The sequence below is a fragment of the Equus przewalskii genome, chromosome 2 (genome assembly GCF_037783145.1).
Source record: "Equus przewalskii isolate Varuska chromosome 2, EquPr2, whole genome shotgun sequence".
In the NCBI taxonomy this organism is placed as follows: domain Eukaryota; kingdom Metazoa; phylum Chordata; class Mammalia; order Perissodactyla; family Equidae; genus Equus; species Equus przewalskii.
Window position 1 is genome coordinate 36,451,147 of NC_091832.1, and position 20,377 is coordinate 36,471,523.

At 55.7% G+C, this 20,377-nt stretch overlaps 1 protein-coding gene across 1 annotated transcript in view; it reads left to right on the plus strand.

Annotated features, from left to right (window-relative positions):
* The window catches only part of PADI2 (peptidyl arginine deiminase 2), a 43,325-nt gene that overhangs the window by 19,984 nt on the left and 2,964 nt on the right, over positions 1–20,377 (plus strand). Inside the window, exons 4-15 of the mRNA XM_008506615.2 lie at positions 136–197; positions 2,385–2,502; positions 2,924–3,049; positions 8,106–8,284; positions 9,167–9,270; positions 10,037–10,148; positions 10,698–10,805; positions 13,552–13,703; positions 15,557–15,701; positions 16,455–16,548; positions 18,270–18,355; positions 20,083–20,211. Coding sequence (XP_008504837.1) covers positions 136–197; positions 2,385–2,502; positions 2,924–3,049; positions 8,106–8,284; positions 9,167–9,270; positions 10,037–10,148; positions 10,698–10,805; positions 13,552–13,703; positions 15,557–15,701; positions 16,455–16,548; positions 18,270–18,355; positions 20,083–20,211 — 1,415 coding nt within the window. The remainder of the gene's footprint in view (positions 1–135; positions 198–2,384; positions 2,503–2,923; positions 3,050–8,105; positions 8,285–9,166; positions 9,271–10,036; positions 10,149–10,697; positions 10,806–13,551; positions 13,704–15,556; positions 15,702–16,454; positions 16,549–18,269; positions 18,356–20,082; positions 20,212–20,377) is intronic.

Here is a 20,377-nt window from a genome sequence, read left to right on the forward strand (position 1 = left end):
TGACCTCAGCAAGGCCCTCTGCCTCGAGGGACCAAGCGAATGGGTGAGCTGCACCCGTCACAGGTCAGGTCGTCCTCCTGTCCCTGCCCCACCTAGCCGGCAGGTTCAGCGACTCACCCGTGTGTCTGTCCCCAGAGATCTCCCTGGATGTGGATGCGGACCGGGACGGTGTGGTGGAGAAGAACAACCCGAATAAGGTACCTAGCTACCAGGGCAGACAGCCCCGAGCAGGGGGCTTCGGGGGCAGAGCCCCAGGCTGGATCTGCAAGCAGCCATGGTGCTCCCAGCAAGCAGAGACCACTCTCATCTACAGATAGGAGGCTGAGGCCGGAGACAGGCCCCCAGACACACAGCACACCGAGGACAGAGCAGAGGAGCCACGCTCCTTGCGGGAACAGCCGTGGCGCAGCCTGCCGGGTCTCCCCATCCACCCCCGTTTGTAGAGTTCTTGGGAAGAACAAACATCCTGCCACGGAGGAAGTGCTGCCAAAGCATTTGCTCTTATTATTTTGCCCTTTTTTTTTTTAAATTTTAAAACCGAGTCAGGGAGACCATCAGAAGTAGAAGGTTGCAGTAACCCTCTCGGTTCAAGGCGTGTTATCTTTAATGGTGCGTGCATGGTTCATTCATTCATTCATTCACTTTTATCCTGCATTCCCTACTCTGGTTCTGCTCCCCCACAATGGACCATTCAAATGGTTTAATGTGTCTCTTTCTGGTCTTGCGATTCTTGCCAAACACGCGGTGTGGCCGGTACGCATGGCTTTTTCACTGTGCAGAGAGCATTGCGTTCTCCCTCTCATTCTGTTTCATACTTTTCCCTCGACCTGGTTTTTAAGCTCCATTGGTTTTGCTCTGTGTACGTCCAGGCTGTTGCTTCTATTTTCCATTTCCTGCCCTTCTATATCACTTCAATCTTTGCTGTGGGCATATGTTACTTTTATAATAACAATCTAAAGCCTGGTTTAAATTACATGTTGATGGATACTTTAAAAAGTTAAACACAGCCCAGTGAGAAGCCTGGAGCCTAGCAGCCGGCCCCAGCCTCTCTCCGCGTCACCGGGGGGGCCTCAGGCCTATTGGGGAGCCCCTTCTCAGGCTCCTCAGTGGGGCTCTGCCCCAGCCCTGCTTCCCCTAGGCAGCTGGCTGCAAGCAGAAGCTGAGTCAGCCCCGCACATATTTTCTCTGTGTTCCTGGCCAAGCCACGTAACAATAGCCTCCATGGAGGCCTCTGAGACGTCCGCCCTCCCCTGAGGAGCTCTGCAGCCTTGGCAAAGTCACACAGTCCCTGTGGGCCTGAACTTGCCCAGACTTTCTCCCTCTGGGCCAGTGAAGTTGCATATTCTCTTCCTTCATCCCATAAATATTTGTTGAGCATCTCCTGGGGATACAGGCCCTGGGGATGCAGAAAGAACCAGAAAAATGCAGCTCCTGCCCTCAGGGAGCCCACAGTCCTGTGGGGGGACCCATGTTACATAAAGAATGACATGGGTGGCTGTTTCATTACAATTATCCTAAGTCTGCCCCAAAAAGAACGTGCACAGTGCTGTAAGTGTAAGCCTAGGGAAGCTGCTCTGGTCTGGAGAATCAGAGAGGCCTCGGGGAAGAAGGGGCCGGAAGGAGGAGGGGAGTCGGCCAGGTAAAGGGAGGCAGGAAGCCTTCAGGCAGTGGGACCAGCACAGGCGAGGGCCTGAGAGCTCGGAGTCTCTGGGGAGCAGAAAGTTGGCCAGTGTGGGGGGAGCAGAGTGAGCGAGGGGGATGGGAGGGGCAGGTGGAGAGGTGGGCAGGTCGCATGGGGCCTTGCAGGCCACAGTGAGGACTTGGGCTTTATCCTAAGTCAACTGGAGCCCCTGACGGGGCTTAAAACAGGAAAGCAACGTGATCTGGTTGGAGTCGTTCTAACGTTGCTCTGGCTGCAATGTAGAAAACGGATCCCTTGCAGATCCATTTGGAGCACTCAGAGCATGTCTGATAACAGCTGGGTGTCTGTCCATCGGGCGTCCCACCCCGCACCCCTCTGGAGACTTGAGAGCCTGTCGGAGAATGACTGCCTGCTCGTGGCTCTGGCCACCCTCCATCCCCCTGCCCCCACCCGCCTCCAGGCGCAGGCACGCCGGGCAAGAGAATGCCCGGTCAGCCTTCCTGTCTGTCTCTCTGCCACCGTCCCCCTCCTGAGCTTGCCTTGGGTGCTTCCACTGACCCTCTGCAGGCATCAGACGTGGGACTCATGTTTGCCAGGTCACAGCTGCCACTATGGCTGGTGGCTGCTCTTTATTCTCGTCCTGGGGCTGTCTCTCTGGTGGCCTGTGGCGTCTGCACTGGGGCTGGGAGTAACTGCCAAAAGGTGGGGAAGAGGGCTTTGACCTCTCTCCTTGCCAACGCAGGCATCCTGGACCTGGGGCCCTGAGGGCCAGGGGGCCATCCTGCTGGTGAACTGTGACCGCGACACGCCCTGGTTGCCCAAGGAGGACTGCCACGACCAGAAGGCCTACAGCAAGGAAGGTGCCAGCAGGACCGCACCGGGGCTGGGGGCGGGGAGCAGCAATGGAAACACTCCGGCTAAGTCCTGGGCCGGGCTGAGGGGGCGGCAGGAGTGACCCTGGGTCTCCTGGGAATGGTGGACTCAAATATCCACTCTTGCTAAAAACAGAAGACGAAACTATTAATATGGTTCAGTTGGAGCCATGTTTTTTCAGAAGTGACACGTACATGGAAAAAGGACTGGAAGGAAATTCCCAAAAGGTTATAGGAAGTCAGTTTTGGTGTCGGAGTTGACAACCGGTTTTTATGCTTTTCTAAGGTTTCCATAATACAGGTGTGTGGGGTTTTCTTTGCCTTGATTATAAAAGTCACAGGCATTTGTAAGCCCACATGCCAGCCACGAGTCTCTTAATTCTAACCTCCTCGTGCCTCCGCCCCGCAGACCTCAAGGACATGTCCCAGATGATCCTGAGGACCAAAGGCCCGGAGCACCTCCCCGCCGGATACGAGATAGTTCTCTACATTTCCATGTCGGACTCGGACAAAGTGGGCGTGTTCTACGTGGAGAGTGAGTGAGCCCAGCCCAGCCCTTCCTTCTCGCGGCTCTGACCCAACCAGCACTCACTGGGCTCCCCCGCTGGGCCCGGCTCTCCCGCTAATGCTCCCTTGGCAGGTGCAGGCGTAGGTGCCTGCACGGGGCCAGGACTGGCCTCTTAGTAACCGGACCGCCGTTGTCCTGGGACGTCAAGAGGCCCCAGCATAGATCTCTCCTCCCTCAAAGGAGTGGGTAGTGATGTGGGTTTCTGCAGAACCCGGAGGCCCTTCTTCCCCATGAACCAGGGCAGGAGAGCTTTTGAGGTCCGTCTTTCTGGAGTCATGTCGCCTTCCTGATCCCTGAGGCAGGTAGCCCCCGCCCCAGGTGTTTTCTGCCCGTCTCAGACATTCTGGAGCTGAGAGCTGCGCCCTGGCGGTGCTGTGGGCACCCTCGAGGAGGTGACGCCTTGCTCCTCTCGATGTGACGGGGCATCCTGGCCCCACTGCACGAAAAGTGCTTCCACCAGGGCGCTAGTCCTCGCAGCCACCTGCTCTGTCTCATTCTTCCTGTCAATGCATGCTGAGCCCCCAGTGCCCCGTGCTGTCCCCAGCACTGGGGTCCCCACAGTGAGCTCTCACACCCTGCCGCCCAGGGGGGCGACGGTCTCGGAGGGAGACCTAGTAAGAAGCAAATTAGAGGAAATGACACAGGCCGAGTACTGGACAATGGCAGGGGTAGAGGCGACACACCACTGCCTGGCTGTCCCCAAAGGCCTCTCTGAGCAGGTGACGTCTGAGCTGAGACCCAAACCAACAATGAGAAGGAACCAGGCATGCATGAGCTCAGGGAAGAGAGTTCTAGGCAGAGGGAACAGCACGTACAAAGCACGGAGGAGGGACCCAGCTTGGAGTATTGGAGGAGCAGAAGGAAGACAAGAGCAGGGAGACGAGTTGGAGTCAAGGTCAGCGAACGGGGCCGGGGCCAGGGCATGCAGAGACGGCTTGGATTTTATTCCCAGTACGGTGGAAAGCCACTAGAGGGTTTTAAGCAAGGGACTGTCAAGGTCTGATTTATGTATTAGGAGTAACAGCTCTCTCAGCAGAACTGTTAGCTTTGCAATTTGCTGTGGAGCAGGGTGGGGCTCCCCCAGATGCCCAGCTGTCTGGGGGGCCCATCTCTGGCCGAGCTCCAGGGCCACCTCTGGACAGCCCATGAAAACCAGGCCAGTCGCCCTGAGGAGCCAGCCACAGGGGCCCCAGACCCTCACCTAGGGAGCTGTTTAGCCAGGACAGCAGTGAACCGCTGCCACTCGAAGCCTGTCCTCCTTCTGATCCACCCTGGACTTGGGCGGTGACCTCAGGCAGGTTGGAATGTCCCCAGAGTTGGGCTGGTTCCGCTGCCCCAGGGGGCCAGAGGTGTGATATTTACCCCAGCCAGGCCAGGGGTGCCCCAGAGGGCAGGGCTGCTAGGCAGGCCCTCCACCTGAGCTTCCCGACCATGGCTGCAAATTGTGACACACAATGTGTGGCCAATAGTGATGCCTGGACATTATCTAGAGGGTTCTTTGGTTGCTGGGAGTGGATTGAGATCTGGCCCCGTAATCGCATCCCTCCCCATCACTTGCTGTGGGTCCTGAGCAGATAAGAAACAGAGGAACCACACTGCAAGCGCTTTGAAAGCGGTCCCCAGGCTGGCTTATCTGGGCAGCATCCTGCTGGGTCGGGGGAGGGTGGCATGTCACTGACACAGCGATGACCCCAGAGTAGCCAGTTTCCCAGCAAATATGGCATCCTGGGTGAACGTTCTGCACAACACGACAGAACAGCATGAAAAATAATCGACCTGGGGCACAGTTTCCTTTTCTTCCTTTTCTTCTATGCAAATATTTTGAGGTTTTGTCAAAATCCAAGTACACCTGTGGATAAGAATGTGTCATGTTACACGAATGTCATATGTCACCTGTGTCCCCCAAGGGCAGGGGACTGGGCTGGGGGCCAAGGGACCCCGAGAAGGAGCTCTGGAGCCCAGGAGGTTCAAATCCTGGATCTGGACAGGTCCACCCACCAGCCCGTTCCTTGGGTTCCTCACCTGTGATGAGACGTGGGGACAACGGGATGCCTGACTGTCCCCTCGGTGATGGGGATTAAATGAGGAACACGTGCCGGGCACTCAGCACAGTAGCCAGCCTGTGGAACGCTCACCATGGATGGCACTTGTTGCTTTTGTTGGGATGATTATGATGATTCTTAATTATAATCATTGAAGTGACGGAAGTCCCCAGTGCTATTAGGAAGATCCAGGTGTCTGTGCTCCAGCCTCAGATTCTGCCTCAGGACCACAAAGTTGAGGCCTGATCTCTTCCTACAAGGATACAGTGACCAGCTTGTCCCAGTTTTCCCATGGCTTTCCCGGCTTTAGCACTGAAAATCCCTCATCCCAGGAAACCCCTCGGTCCCCAGCAAAACAGGACGGTTGGTCACCCTTTCGTGGAGTCTCCTTGGGAGATGGAATGGCAACACAGTGACCAGAAGGGTTATGCCAAACCAGACCACGTGCCGGCCGTCAGGGCCAATGCCTGGGTCTAAGGAGAGGGCAGGGTGGCTGCCGGGCCCAGCCTGAGGCACGTGAGCCACCCAATAGAGGGGCATTGTTGGTTCCCACGAGGAGAGCCGGCAGGCCTGCACCGAACTGGGGACGGGGACAGAGGGAGGAGGCTCCTCCGGACAGTGGCTGGATTGTTCCCACCAAGGAATCAATCTGCCTGGAGCTGGCTCAAGCCCCTAGAAAGAGAGACACATGTAAACTGCGGGCCACAAGAGGGAGGAAACTGCAGGCAGGTGGATAAGAATGTGTCCTTCTACCTGATCAGCTCCCCTGGCCAGAGCCCTCTCCTCCCCAGGCCCTGGTGGGCCCTCCCGGCTGCCCGGAGCCCTGGGAAAGCTTTGGAGCGTTCTGCAAAGACAGGTGGGCGTCTAGGTCCTGAGCATCAGTTCAAGTGCAGCCTGGGGCGTGTGGGCGTGGGAGGCCCTGAGCGCCTGGGGGAGAATTTTTAATTACACAGATCCATTTGGAGGTACTCAGTGATGGGGACACAGGGAGCACGCTGTCGTTTCTGAGTGAGAAGGACCTCACCTTGCTCATCGGGCTGTGATGAGTTCCTTGGGACATCCAGCGTCTGAGTCTGTGCGCCCCATTTCTTGGGCCCACCCCAGGGAAGGCGGGGTGAGGTGTTATTTCTTTGCCTTCTGTTCATAAGCCATTCAATGAAAAGGTCATGCGTTTTCCAGTAAGGGGTCCTGACTCATTCAAGGGCTCTCGTAAGAGTAATACCAACAGGTCCCAGCTGTTCCTGATGGTTACCCATGGTTACCGAGTTTATACTAAGTTATGGATGCTGCCGTTTTATCTCGCAATGACACTGTGACATAATATTATTATCCCCCATTTAACAGATGAGTAAACTGAGGCTCAGGGAGGTTAAGTGAATTTCCTGACATTTCATAGTTTATAAAGCCAGAGCAGTGTTTGAACCCAGGTCTCTCTGACTCTGGAAGTCGTAACGACAAAGGTAACCCCCCTCACTGAGATATATAACCAGAGTCTAGTTGAGTTCATTGTCCTACATGAGGAGCCATCCTGAGCCTGGGCTTCCGTGGTTCCTCCATTCATTTTGCAAGTTTTAATCAAGCCCCCTATTTGTGCCAGGACTGTTCTGGTCGTATGTTCTAACCCTGAGCAACTGGTCACTAACCATCACTGTTGTTGTAGACAATAGTTCTGCGCTGAGCCTGACTCTGCCCTTCCCACTCGGCAGGGCGTAAAGCAACTCCTTCTGGACTGCATAGGGTCCTACCTCGATCGATGGCTTTGCCAATGCAAGCATCTTGCTGCTCACTGCAGCCCGCCTCCCTGCCCAGGGGCCTCTCCATGGCCACCCTCCTCCGCTCAAACGCTTCCCGCCCTGCAGCCTCTCCCTCACCCCAGTAAGCTCACCTTGTGGCTCTGTTATGACACTTCCCACATCTGCGCTGTCTTACCATCGGCGGAGCACTGCTCCCGGACAGACAGAGATGCTGCCTCTTGACCATCTCTGTCTCCCCCAAAGGTCTTCGCCCCTGCTGGCCACAGAGTAGTAATTCAATACGTGTGCTCTGAATTGGCCTGAAAATTCTCTTACAGGGAGTGGCGTGGGAGCCATTGGTCCATCCGGTAGATTCATTAAACACGACCACGTGCCGGGCCAGCACTGGGCCCATCTGGGCCTGTCTCTGCCCCCACGAAGGTGACAGGCTCTTGGGGCCAACAGCTAAACACTGAGATCACACCGTTTACAAAGGCTGTGATGGTGGAGAACGGGCCCCTGGCTTGGTCTCTGAGGCATCCGGGAACGATGCCCAGAAGTGACAAAACCAACGCCTGAAAGAAGAAGGGAGACGACTGTCCCCAGCAGAGGGAACAGCTCTGTGAAGAGCTGGGAGGCTTCAGTGGGGCAGGAGCGCTGGAGACCCGCCTTTCCTCCCAGCTCGAAAACGTCCAGCCAGAAATCCAAGTGTGGGTCTGACGCCAACATGGCTTCCATCAGACGGAGGGGAATTTTTGGTACAAGTGGGCATATTGATATTTTATCTATATAAAGTGGAGGGGGCTTGGGGTTCAGATTAGACACGAATTTGAGTCCCAGTTCGGTCACTTACTGGCTGTTTGACCGGGGACAAAGCATTTCTCCCTTCTGAGACTCGGTTTCCTCATGCATAAAACTGGAACAATAATATCGTCCCCCGACATCACTAGCTGCTCAGTCAGCACCACCTGTTATCATTTCATGTCTGTGGTTCCCGGGCGAGTTAGCTCCTCTTATCGATGAGGAAGCCAGAAGCCCAAGAGGTGGTCTGGTTCAGGGTCCCACGGCTAGTGCACAGCGGTACTGGGACGATGACCAAGCCACGGCCCTGCTGGGGGCATTTTCTGCTTCTGCTTTTCTGTGTCTGGAGGCCAGCTTACTCTGCTGTCTCGTCCCCATCAGTGACCCGGCCCCACTGACCTCCTCCTGGTGGGGGTGGGGCCCTCACGCTGGTCCTTCTCCCACCAGACCCGTTTTTCGGCCAGCGTTACATCCACATCCTGGGCCGGCGGAAGCTCTACCACGTGGTCAAGTACACGGGCGGCTCCGCGGAGCTGCTGTTCTTCGTGGAAGGCCTGCGATTCCCCGACGAGGGCTTCTCCGGCCTGGTCAACATCCACGTCAGCCTGCTGGAGTATATGGCCGAGGTGAGAGCCCCAGGCCTCCACCACGGGGGGCTGCCCCAGGGGCCGAGGCGGGGCTCCTTCCGGAGGGCAACTCCAGGCCCCCCCCTCACAGCACCGAGGGGGGCCCAGGCTTGGAGACCTAGATGCCCCCCACCACCCACACTGAGAAGGGTGAGGCTGGGCCTGGCTGAGATTTCCGAGAATGGGCTCTGGTGTCGGACGGCGCAGGTTCAAGCACATGAGACTGGGCGAGTGGGTTTACTCCCTGTGCCCTGTTTCTCCACCTGTAAACAGAAATGACAAAGCTCCTGCTTCCCAGGGTGGCTGTGAACATCAAGACATTCACAAAGCACCTTCAGGTCCCTGGGAAGAGGACCAGGCAGGAGGGGCGGAGCTAACAGGCCAGGGTGGGGAGGGGCCTCTCCTGCTCCTGCCGGTGCCTGGAGCAGCCTGGCCATCAGGGGCTCTCAGACCGGCCCCTCCAGCGGGCACCACAGAGACTCAAAAGGCCCAGCCATCATGGGCTGATTTTAAGAAGAGAGCTTGGACGGGGCAGGACCAGACAGTGGTGAAGAGTGGGGGCTCAGAGGCCAGACCACCTGGGTTTAATCCCGGCCCTGCCAGGTGCCCTTGGATGGCTCCATAACAGCTCTGTGACTCAGAGGTCTGTGACAAAATTTCCCCATCTGTAAAACAAGGATTATAATAGCATCTATCCCCCGGGGTTGTTGTGAGGTGGAAATGAATTGACGCATGTCAAAAAAATAGTTACCTCGGGGCCTGGCATACAGGCAGTGCTCAATAAGTGTCCCGTTGTTGTCAGTTTCATGCACTTTGGGAGACAGGCGTGAAAAACACCCTGACAAGACTTTCTGATCCCCTGTCCTTCTCTCCCATGCCCAGGGGATTCCGCTGACACCCATCTTCACGGACACCGTGCTGTTCCGGATTGCTCCATGGATCATGACCCCCAACATCCTGCCTCCCGTGTCAGTGTTTGTGTGCTGGTAAGCGGTGGCCGTGGTGCAGAGGCAGTGTGGCAGAATGGCCAAGAGCTGGGGCTTCAGGGGCAAACAGACCTGAGTTCGGATCCCGGCTCTGTCACTCACCAGCTGTGTGACTTTGAGCAACTCACTTGGCCTCTCTGTGCCTCCGTTTCTCTGAAATGCTGACATCACGGAGTCACTGTGAGGACTAAATGAGATGAAACAGGCAAAGTATTAATCCAAAGTCCTGGCACCGAGTGTGGGCTCTAAAAATAATAGCTACCGTTTCTGTTCTCATTCTTGGCCCATACCGTGTAGCTGGTATGGGCCTCCTAAGCAACGCATAGTCAGCTCATCTCATTCATTCAGCAGTTTTTTATCGAGCACCTGTTATGTGCTAGACAGCCACAGCGAGACGAGAAGAAGTGCCTGCAGGTGGATGCTGGCCGCACCGGAAGGGATCCTTGAGGTCCCGGGCCCGTCCCCTGCCTCCATGCTAGGCAGGACTCCTCTTTGGAAATCTGGGGAGTCAGAGATGTAATGTTGGGGGGCAGGTGGGGGTGAGAGTTCCCCTCCTCGTTCTATTTGTTCATGACCTTGGCAAACACCACGTGGGTGGCTGAGTTTGCTTGGCCCTTGGCTCCAGTGGCCTTTGCAAAGGTGTCTGTGAGCACAGATGTGGCCTCCTCTGCCAGGCACAGCCAGCTGCTGTCACCACCTCAGTGGGCTGGCCCTCGTCCCTCCTCACCCTTCCTCCTGGCCATCCCCTCTTCCCCAAACTTCTCAGCATGAAGGACAATTACCTGTTCCTCAAAGAGGTGAAGAACCTGGTTGAGAAAACCAACTGTGAACTGAAGGTTTGCTTCCAGTACATGAACCGAGGCGACCGCTGGATCCAGGTGAGGACCCCGGGGCTGGGCAGGACGCGGCCAGGGGGCAGGCAGGAAGAGCTGGCTTGACGTCAGTATCCTGGCCGCCAGCAGCTCCGCGGATGGGAATCCTGCTGTCGCATCACCTGTGCTCTTGGGCACAGAGGCACGGCTGTAGCAAGCCGTTCCTGCAGGATTACTTCTTGTAGGACAAAAGACTGTAAAACAACCTAGCTGTCCATCCGTGGGGGACTAGGTAACCACGTTGAGGGCTCAGCCCCACCGTGGAGTACTATACAGCAGCTAAAAAGAATGAAGCCAACCTATAAATACAGAATGCGCTTCAAGTTAAGGTGTTACCTGCAGGAAATGCACACGGGATGTTACCCATTAGGTTTTTAAAAATGGGGTGGATATGAGCGCAGCTGCGCTTGGGATGTGCAGAGACTCTGTGTGGAAGGATGTGTGAGAAACCACGGCCGTTGCTTGCTCATGGGAAGGGGAATTGAGGAGGCCGGCTGGTATCCCCTGGGGTCCCTGGGCTCCTCTGATGGCTGGCTGTCCTTGGTGTCCTCACAGGATGAAATTGAGTTTGGCTACATCGAGGCCCCCCATAAAGGCTTCCCCGTGGTGCTGGACTCCCCCCGAGATGGAAACCTGAAGGACTTCCCAGTGAAGCAACTCCTGGTGAGATGCTGAGGGCCACCCTGGGGCGGGGCTGGGGGCACGATGCTGGGGACTCCCAACGTGCCAGAGTGGTCTGGAGACCTTGGGCCCCCTCGACAAATAAGTCTGCTGCCGGGGCCTCCGTCTTCTCATCTGCTCAGTGGGTCAGGTGGGATGGTGACCTCTAAGGTCCTTTTCTGCTCTGATAACGGACGTTTTTCCAAAACATGGATAGTTTTCTCGTGGGAAATGGAACTGTGGGAGACAGAGGCAGGGCGGGGGCCTGGTTCCTGCCGCTGCTCCACCTCCAACTTGCAGCAAAGTAAGTTTCAAAGAGGAAATTATAGTTAAGCAATTGTCAAAAATCTGGGTTCCAGCTTCAAGGGTCATTAAAGCTGAGTTTCAGTTCATGGGGTTTTCTTTTTCTTTTCTTTTTTGAGAAAGATTAGCCCTGAGCTAACATCGGCTGCCAATCCTCCTCTTTTTGCTGAGGAAGACTGGCCCTGAGCTAACATCCGTGCCCATCTTCCTCTACTTTATACGTGGGACACCTGCCACAGCATGGCTTGCCAAGCGGTGCCATGTCTGCACCCGGGATCCAAACCAGCGAACCCCAGGCCACTGAAGCGGAACGTGCGCACTTAACCGCTGTACCACTGGGCTGGCCTTGTGGGGTTTTCTTAACGCAATCGGAACCCCATGCCAATCCTAGAGGCCATTACCACTCCCCTTTCATGCCCTCAACAGCCGGCTGAGTGAGGGCAGAAGGGAAATTAATCTCTTGCCCTCACCTTCCACCTTGAACTGGCCAGCAAGGCTCGGACAGAGCGAGAAGCAGAGACGGGGGTAGTTTGGGCTTTCCCCAGGTCACACGCAGGGCAGCCTCTCATAAGACGTCAGGGCCGCCCGGAGGCTCCCTGCCAGGTTCAGACCTGCTTCTTGAGAACATTCAAGAACCTAGTCCCCTCATCACAGGGAGATGGCAGAGCCAGCAATGTGAGCGCAAAGCTCTGGAATGTTCCACTGACCTGGCCCTGAGTCCCGGTTCCACCCCTTAGCAGCAGTGTGACCTTGGGCAAGCAACTTACCTCCTCAAGCCTCAGTTTCCTCATCTGTAAAACGGGCATAGAAACGGTACCCACCTCCCAGGACTCTTGTGAGGATGGAGGGCCTGATATAAGGCACCTGTGCTGCACTGATGCCATGACCACCACCAGCTGTTGTTGCGGTTTTCCGTCCCCAGCCCTGGACACTACCCTCAGGGAGGACTGTCCCCTTCCTCCAACACTGTGACCGGCCACCAGCAGCGGTTGCCAGAGGCATGAGACCCGAGGCCTCCCAGACTCTGCTCGCTCTCTGCCCGGACCACCGTCCGCCTGCAGAGTTCCGGGCTGGCCTGGTTTCAAGGCACCGAGCTGCGTTGTCCCTGGAGGCCGGGGCCAAGCCCGTCTGGGTGCTGTGCCTGCTTGCCTGGGGGATGCCGTAAAGCCCTAGCTGCCCCAGCCTCCAGCAAATCGCACCTTGCCATCTGGGGTTCCCAGGCGAGAAAGCAGTAAGCTGCAGAGTCCACCCCACCGGGCACGGGTGTCCCCTGAGCCTCACAGCTAGGCCAGGACAAACCACGTCTTCCCACTCCACGGCTTTGTTAACAAGGATTTTTGTCAGGCAAGCTTAGTTCCAGCCACAAGGCAAGCTCCCACGCCAGCCCCCACTTTTTTGCCAAAAGATCGTGAAAGAAAGAATCTTAAAATTCAGGGGGTCACTGGGGTTTTATCATCTGCCAACTCCAGTCTGTTGGAGCTCTGTGCTAAGAAAGATTCTGGAGCTACATCTGGGATCAGTGAACGATACGGCTGATTGAGAATGGGTTGGGGTGGCATTTTGTCCCTATCTGCCTGTACTGGTCAGCTTCCTCTAGATAAGGCTGTGGTAACAAACAACCCCCGGATGTCAATGGCTGACAACAGCAAAGGTCTATGTCTCGCTTGCGCTCTCTGTTGACTGCTGGTTGGTTTTCTGCAGCTCTACTTTCTCATGCCTTCATTCTAGCGCCCAGGCTGCAGGGGCAACCCCGGCTGGGAAATGCCATTCTCCTCGCCCAGGGGAAGAGACAGAGAGGGGGCAGGCACACACAGTGGCTCCTGTGGCTTCTGCTCTGAACTGGCATGTGTCACTTCTGCTCACGTTTCATTGGCCAAAGCAAGTCACATGACCAAGTCTGACATGGGTGGGGGCGTATATTCCTTCCACAGGGAGATGCCAGAAGTCACACAGCAATGGCTCCGGGTGCAAAATCCTCTTACTGGGAAGGGGGGTGACAAGTCTCCGGGAACAATGATACAGTCTGCTGCTTGCCTCACGTCACCTAATCCAACACCTCTTTTACAGATGGGGAAACTGAGGGTCCGAGAAATTAAGAGATGAGCAGGGACATGGCACAAAGTGAGGACTAATCCTGAGATCACCAATATCACTCTGTGTTTGAGGCACAGGCAGAGACCCAGGGGTGCACACACACACTCATACATGCTCATATTCTCCTATTCACGCCCACCCTCCCACCAAGGTGCTCATGAACTTGGCCCCCCCGTGCCAGACCCCTGGTCTTCGGTGGGAATAAGACGACCATGGAGGACCCCTCCAGGGGCTAAGTGCCTGCAGTACCAGACCGGAGGTGGTGAAAGAGTGGGCATCAGAGGGTGGCTGGGTTGGTGCTGAGGACTCCTGGCTGCAGGAGACTAATGACGGGTGTGTGCCCCCTGCCCAGGGCCCAGATTTCGGCTATGTGACCCGGGAGCCCCTCTTTGAGACTGTCACCAGCCTTGATTCTTTTGGGAACCTGGAGGTCAGTCCCCCAGTGACCGTGAACGGCAAGAGATACCCCCTGGGCCGGATCCTCATCGGGAGCAGCTTTCCTCTGTAAGAGAAGCCCGGGTGTGGCTGGGGACGGTGGGGCAGGGAGGTTACTGTTTATCTTGAAGTGGCCTGGGTTACTCATACATGGAACGATTAGCTGGGAAAGGTAACCGCTCCCACAACTCTCTGATAAGATACAGACACTCTTGGAAAGCAAACCAAGTTAGTCTTTACATCTTAGTATGAATTAGGGTCTAATATAAAACTAAGTAAATAACTGTCTTCCCAAAATGGGGGGGGGGGGTGTTATATAATGAGATTATACACCAGGTTGGGAAGGGATGAAGGAGTCCAGAGAAGAAATACTGAAAGAAGATGAGCGGGAGCACACTGACAAATCCTCACGGTGCCCATACATGAAGAGGCCTGAGAAGACATGGCCTTGCCCCAGAGGCATACGTCCCTGCTCCCTGGCCTGTCCACAACACCCTCACTCTCTCCCCAGGTGACCCACCAATCAATGGAAAGGTAGATTCTTCCTTAGTTAGGGCAGTCCTGGAGAGAGAGTGAGTACTGTGGGTCCTCACTTCACAAAAGGGCTGCCAGGAACCTGCATGTATGGGATCAGCCAGGATTTGGGCCCCAAGTCCCTGTGAGCCACATGAGATGCTCTGCCTTTTAGGAGGAGGCCATTGGCACAGGCAGTGTGACCGTTTGCTCACCCTCCCGCCTTCTCCCTCCACTCAACAGTCGCCCATCCATTCAGCAGGTACTTCCCAGGCACCAGCCAAGTGCCAAGCCCCATGTCGGGCATAGGGTTCCTGACATGAAGTCCAGCCCCTGCCTTCAAGGAGGTGGTGGAGATCACAGACATGAAACATGGGGGCATACGGCAATAGAAAGAGTGACAGGGGCCAGGGGATCCCAAGGAGGGAACCCCCTTGGGAGTTCGGGAGGGCTTCTTAGAGATGAATCTTTATGGGGGGCCTTCTCTGAGTCAGGCATTGTTCTAGGCTCTGGGGACACAAGGTCCCGGCTCTCGGGGAGTTTCCAGTTAGGGGTAGGGCGAGTACAGAAAGTAAACATGGAAGCGAGCAAGTAAATACAGTACTTCCGGGCGTCGAGTGCAATGGAGAGGATGAATAGTGTTCCCTGATGGGGAGCGAGGGGCCGGGGCACGTTCGCTTCGGTGGCTCTGAGGAAGTGACTGTGGAATTGAGGCTTGGATGACGACGAGGAGGCAGCCATGGGAAGATCAGAGGGGAAGAGCATTCCAAATAGAGGGAACAGCAAGGGCAGAGCCTTGGGGTGGTAACAGGTTTAGTCCGTGGCTGGTGCAAACAGAACAGGGAAGAAGGGAGGAGGTGAGGGAGGAAGGCCAGGCAGTGGTCAGACCAGAGAGGAATTTGTTGGCCACTGTAAGGACCTTGGGTTCTATTCTAAGGGTAATGAAATTGATGACCTCAGGGGGTCTAGAAGTTAGGAAGGGCTTCCTGGAGGAGGTGTCACTTGAACCGATTAAAGATTAGTTGAGTAGAAGTTAACACAGCAAAGAAGCACATGGCCAAGGGCAGATTTTGGAACCACGCTTGTGCCTTAGCCCCCTCCAGCCGTCCAGGCAGGACCCCTGAGCACAGAAGCTGGCCTCCTCACACCTGCTGGCACCCTTAGGGGCTGGATCTGGGCTCTGTGCCCTGCACACAGGCCGTGGCTGCAGCTAACACCTCGCTCTTTGCCCTTGGGCTCAGACGCCTTCCTGCCTGTGCCAGGGTCTCTGGGCGCTGCAGCTCTGTCTGTGACTTCTCCGCCAATGCCACCTGGGTTCAGGCTGCACTGCAGAGGCCGCAGGCCCTCTGGAGAGGCGGGCATGGTGGACAGCCTTCTGAAAAGCTGCCTCCTCCCCAATCCTGCCGCAGGTCCGGCGGTCGGAGGATGACCAAGGTGGTGCGGGACTTCCTGCAGGCCCAGCAGGTGCAGGCGCCCGTGGAGCTCTACTCCGACTGGCTGACCGTGGGCCACGTGGACGAGTTCATGACCTTCGTCCCCATCCCGGAGACAAAGGTGAGCGGACCCAGACACTGGAGTGAGTAGGGTAGTGAAGAACCCAGGTACTGCCGGCTTTCCCAGCAGAAGGTAGACCTAGAGGAAGTAGACCACATCGAGGAAGAAGGAAGTAGGCTGAAGCTGGTTGGTATGTGGTCGCTGTGGCACAAAAATTTTTAACCTAATACATCCAAAATATTAGCATTTCGACATGTAATCAATATAAAAATTATTACCGAGAGATTTTACATTCTTTTTTTCATACTATGTCTTCAAAATCTGGTGTGTATTTGACTCTTACGGCACACCTCAATTCAGACTATCCACAATTCAAGGGTCTGATGGTCACATGGGGCTGGTGGCTACTGTATTGGCCATAACACTCTGGAGAGAACTGGACGTGGGCCGAGGGCTCTGGAAAGAGGTTCTTTCGTTTTCTGAAATGAGAGGGATGGTCGCAACTTCATACCCTGGAAATTTTGTGCAAATGGCCTGGCCCCTTGGCAACTTGGAGAAGCTCTTCCGCTCTGTCCATGGGCACCTTGGCCTCGGCTTTGGGCGGCATTGCTGAGGGGGAGGAATTTCTGTAGCTGGAGGGGTGAGAAATATTCTCTGAAACAAAGAGGCCCTGCCAGGCAGCCTTTGCCACTCAGTGTGGGGAGACTTGAGACGGTTTGCAGACAGGGCGCTGGGTCCTCAGGGCAGGGGTCCCTCCTGCTCCTTGGCCAGCTCCCCTCTGCTGACATTGTCCCTCTGGATGGTCTCTTGCAGCAATTCCTGATGCTCATGGCCAGCACCTCGGCCTGCTACAAGCTCTTCCGAGAGAAGCAGAGAGAGGGCTATGGGGAGTCCATCATGTTCAAAGGTGAGTGCCCACCGGGCCTTGGCAGGAGTGGGGACCTGAGCCCCCAGAGAGACTCTCAGGAGGATGGGGCACCCAGCTCCTCTTCCCTGGGTGTCTGGCCCGCTCCGGGTGGGAAGCAGCCCTGGCCTCTCGTGACCCTCGCAATGGTCAGCTGGACCATCAAGCTGCCCACTGCTTCTTATTGTTGTCAACAGTGCCAGGTACTTTTTCAGGACCTCACGCATCCTATAAATAGCACCAGTCCCAGAGGAGAGTTAATGGTTCAAAACTGATGGGTGATCTGCCTTCAAGGAACTTGTGATTTAGAAAGGAGATAGAGGAAAATACACATAATGCCGTTTAGGGACAGGAAGAAAAGGGGGAGTCGACAGACACAATATACAGTCAGACAGCGTCACTCCCAGTCCCACCGTGAGAAATCATCTGCTAATTTAGATGCCCATGTAATCGGGGCCGATGTGGACTGGGCTGAGGTTTGCTCGTCAATTAATCATGGAAAGAGGGACAGCCAATCAGGTGGAGACAGTGAGCCCGGTTGGAGAGGCCGTGACAATTTCTTATGTTTTTCTCACATTGTTTTTTTGTCACTTTTCAGATTAGTATCTCCAGTCTAGCTCCCTCCCAAAGCCTGCGTTCCTCAGGCTGGTTGATGCATACGTTACCGCCGTCTGTCCCCAAAGGCGGCATCCTCTATAGTGACTGGTGTCTGGGACAGACAGGACCAACTGAAGACCACCGTCCTTTTTTAGTTCCCCACTGATGGGAAAATTTTTCTTGGATTGGCAGGTCTGAGTCTTGACTTCTGGAGGCTTCTTTCTATATTAAAGATACCCCCAAAGCTGCCCCTAGGATATAGGAGCCATTATCTTTGTACCCATAGGTCCAAGTGGTGGTGTGGGGACAGCTCGGGTCCAGGGTGTGGCAGCCCCAATCTCTTTACCGCTGACAAGCTGCAAGACTGGGAAGCACAATGGACCAGGAGCAGGCTCTTCCCAGATCAGGCAAAAAAGAGCACTTAATAGTGTAGACTCTGGAATCAGACTGTCTGGTCTGCATATAGGCTCCGCCACTAGCTGTGAGACCCTGGGCAAGTCATGTAACTTCTCTGTGCCTCAGTTTCCTCATCTTCGGTGCTAGCAGCTGCCTCATAGAAATGTGGGGAAGATTGCTGAGGTAAGCCATGCAAGACATCTGGAAGAGTGCCTGCCACGTGGTGGGTGCTCGAGGAGCCTTAGGTCTTACTGACCAGCCCAGAAGCCACGTGGGCCGTCACGATGGACTAGGAGGCAGATGCAGACGCGGACAGGGCAGGGCCCAGCATGATGCAGGTCTGGAAAACCGGAAGGACGACACCTCTGGGCATCCTGCTTCTGCCACGCTCACACTGGTCAGCTGCTCGTCCTTAGAAGCAGGCTCCAGGTGGGAGACCCAGGTGGCTCCTTGTGCCACCCCCACCCCGCGGCCAGAGAGAGAGCAAGGCAGTTACCACCCCTTGCCTGGCCCGGGCGATGTGGCCAACTCTGGAGAAAGGAGTGTGTGCTGCCTTCCCCAGGCGGAGGGGGCCTGGTTTCCTCCGGGGTCGTCCTCCTGTGTCCCAGCCTTTCGCCAGCTCCATCTCCCTCATTCCAGCAGTTAGCCCAGAAGCTGGGGGGCCTTGGCAAAAGGGAACACCCAGGCTGGTACCTAGAGCTAGACGGTCCCCTGTCCTCTGACCCCCACAGGCTTGGGCGGGATGAGCAGCAAGCGCATCACCATCAACAAGATTTTGTCCAGTGAGAGCCTCGTGCAGGAGAACCAGTACTTCCAGGTGAGGGCGGGCAGGGCCCGCCAGTGCTGGGGGCTGGGGCAGAGGGCCCCTGGGAGGGACGAGGCTGGGCTCGACGGCACCTCTCACATTCTCTGGGCTTCCGTGGGGAATGGCCAGGGGTTCAGGGTGCATGACAGAGGGAAGGGTCTCAACGAGCATTTGGTCCAGCCTCCCCGTGTTACTCATGTGCTAACGCTGGAGGGTAGAAGAGATGACGATGGCAGGGGATGTGCAGGTCAGCAGAGGCTAGAAGCAGACAGGGGACCTGGGAAGGGAGGCGTATCAGGCAATGCTAAAGTGCCAACAGCTCTGTAAGGCTAGAGGCCATAAATTTTGGGGGAGACACACCCCTTTCAAATAAGACAAATGCTACAGACCTGTTCTCCAGAAAAACGCATATGTGAAGATATGTCCTGAATTTTTATTAGTTTTGGGGGATCAGAGATCTCTGGAGTTTTCTATCTATGGATGGATTCCCACCTTCTGAGTCTCTAAATCTCAAAGGTTGTATCCACAAGTAGAAACTAGTCAACAGGATCATATTTATTTTAATTAAATCTCTCTTTATTTGCATGGACATATATAAAAGGATCAAGTTTAAAAAAAAGAACCCAGAAAACACAAAGCAAACCAATTTAAACAAAAAGGCATGATTGGCTCATATAAGTGGAAAGTCCAGCAGTGGTGTGGATTTCAGGCACAGGTTGATCAAGGCACTAGCTCCATTGCTCTATACTTCTTGGCCTTTGCAGGTGCCCTCAGAGTAGGAGCATAGCTGCAGCAGTTCAAGGCCTTGTATCCCCCCAGAATGCAATCCACTGAGAGAGGATTTATATGCCCCAACAATTGAACAGAAGCCTTGCATTTCACTCTGATTGGGCCAACCTAAACCAATCACTCTGGCCAGGGGAGTTCCATACACTGATTAGCCTAATCCCAGGTTGCTGCCCATCCCTGAACCAAGCACTGGGGCAAGGAGGTGGGGGCAGGAGTCCACTCATTAGCTCTCTCTGGGAGGTGGAGATGTGGGCGACCCAGCCCAACAATGCACTGCTACCTTGCAGGGGGCGGCGGGGAGTGGCTGCTGGAGGAGCGACTGCAAGGTGTCCCGAAGTCCACAGAACGTCTTAGTGGCTATTTGAACATTGACTTTATCATAACTGTCCCCCTCCATGGTCACTGGTTGGCATCAGGTAGATCTGAGGTCAAATCATGGCCCCCCACTTTCGCCAGTAGGACCTTGGGCAGCTCACTATGGACTTGTGTCTTCAGCTCCCGCATCTCTAAGGAGGGGATGATAGCGGTGTCCACCTCAAGGGGCTGACGCTCAAATAAGTAACATAGAGCAGCACACTTAGGGCCCTTGTACATATTTGCTCTCATGATTACTATTGGGATCCTTGTCACCGTCACTCTCAGCTCACGGGGCTGCCCAGGGTTCAGGGAGATACCGTGCAGCACATGCTCAGCACAGGTTCTGGCTCACAGAACGTGCACAGTAGGTGACGACCGCTAGTGTTATTTCTGCAGGCTTCTCTCTCGTCCTGCTACTGCTGTGACTGAGCGCTGGTGAGGGGGCCCTGGGGGGGACGAGGAGCTCGGTGAGCGCTGGAAGTCCCCCTGGAATCTGGGACCCTGGGTCTCGTGCTGCAGATGGGAGTGGGGTTGACAAAGACGGCAGGGCTGTCCCCTCACTTGCCTGCCCTCCCTCCTTCCCCCTCGCCCAGCGCTGCCTCGACTGGAACCGCGACATCCTCAAGAAGGAACTCGGGCTGACAGAGCAGGACATCATCGATCTGCCCGCTCTGTTCAAGATGGATGAGAACCGCCAGGCCAGAGCCTTCTTCCCGAATATGGTGAGGCCTTCTGGACCCCAGGCCCCATCAAGGCCAATCAGGGGGCAGCCGGATCCAGAAGGACCCCTTGGCTGAGGCTGTCCAGTCGGAAGGCCCAGGTCCCAGTCCTGGCTGAGCTGCTGTGTGGCCTCACCCACACACCCCAGGCACTTGCCCTCTCTGGGCC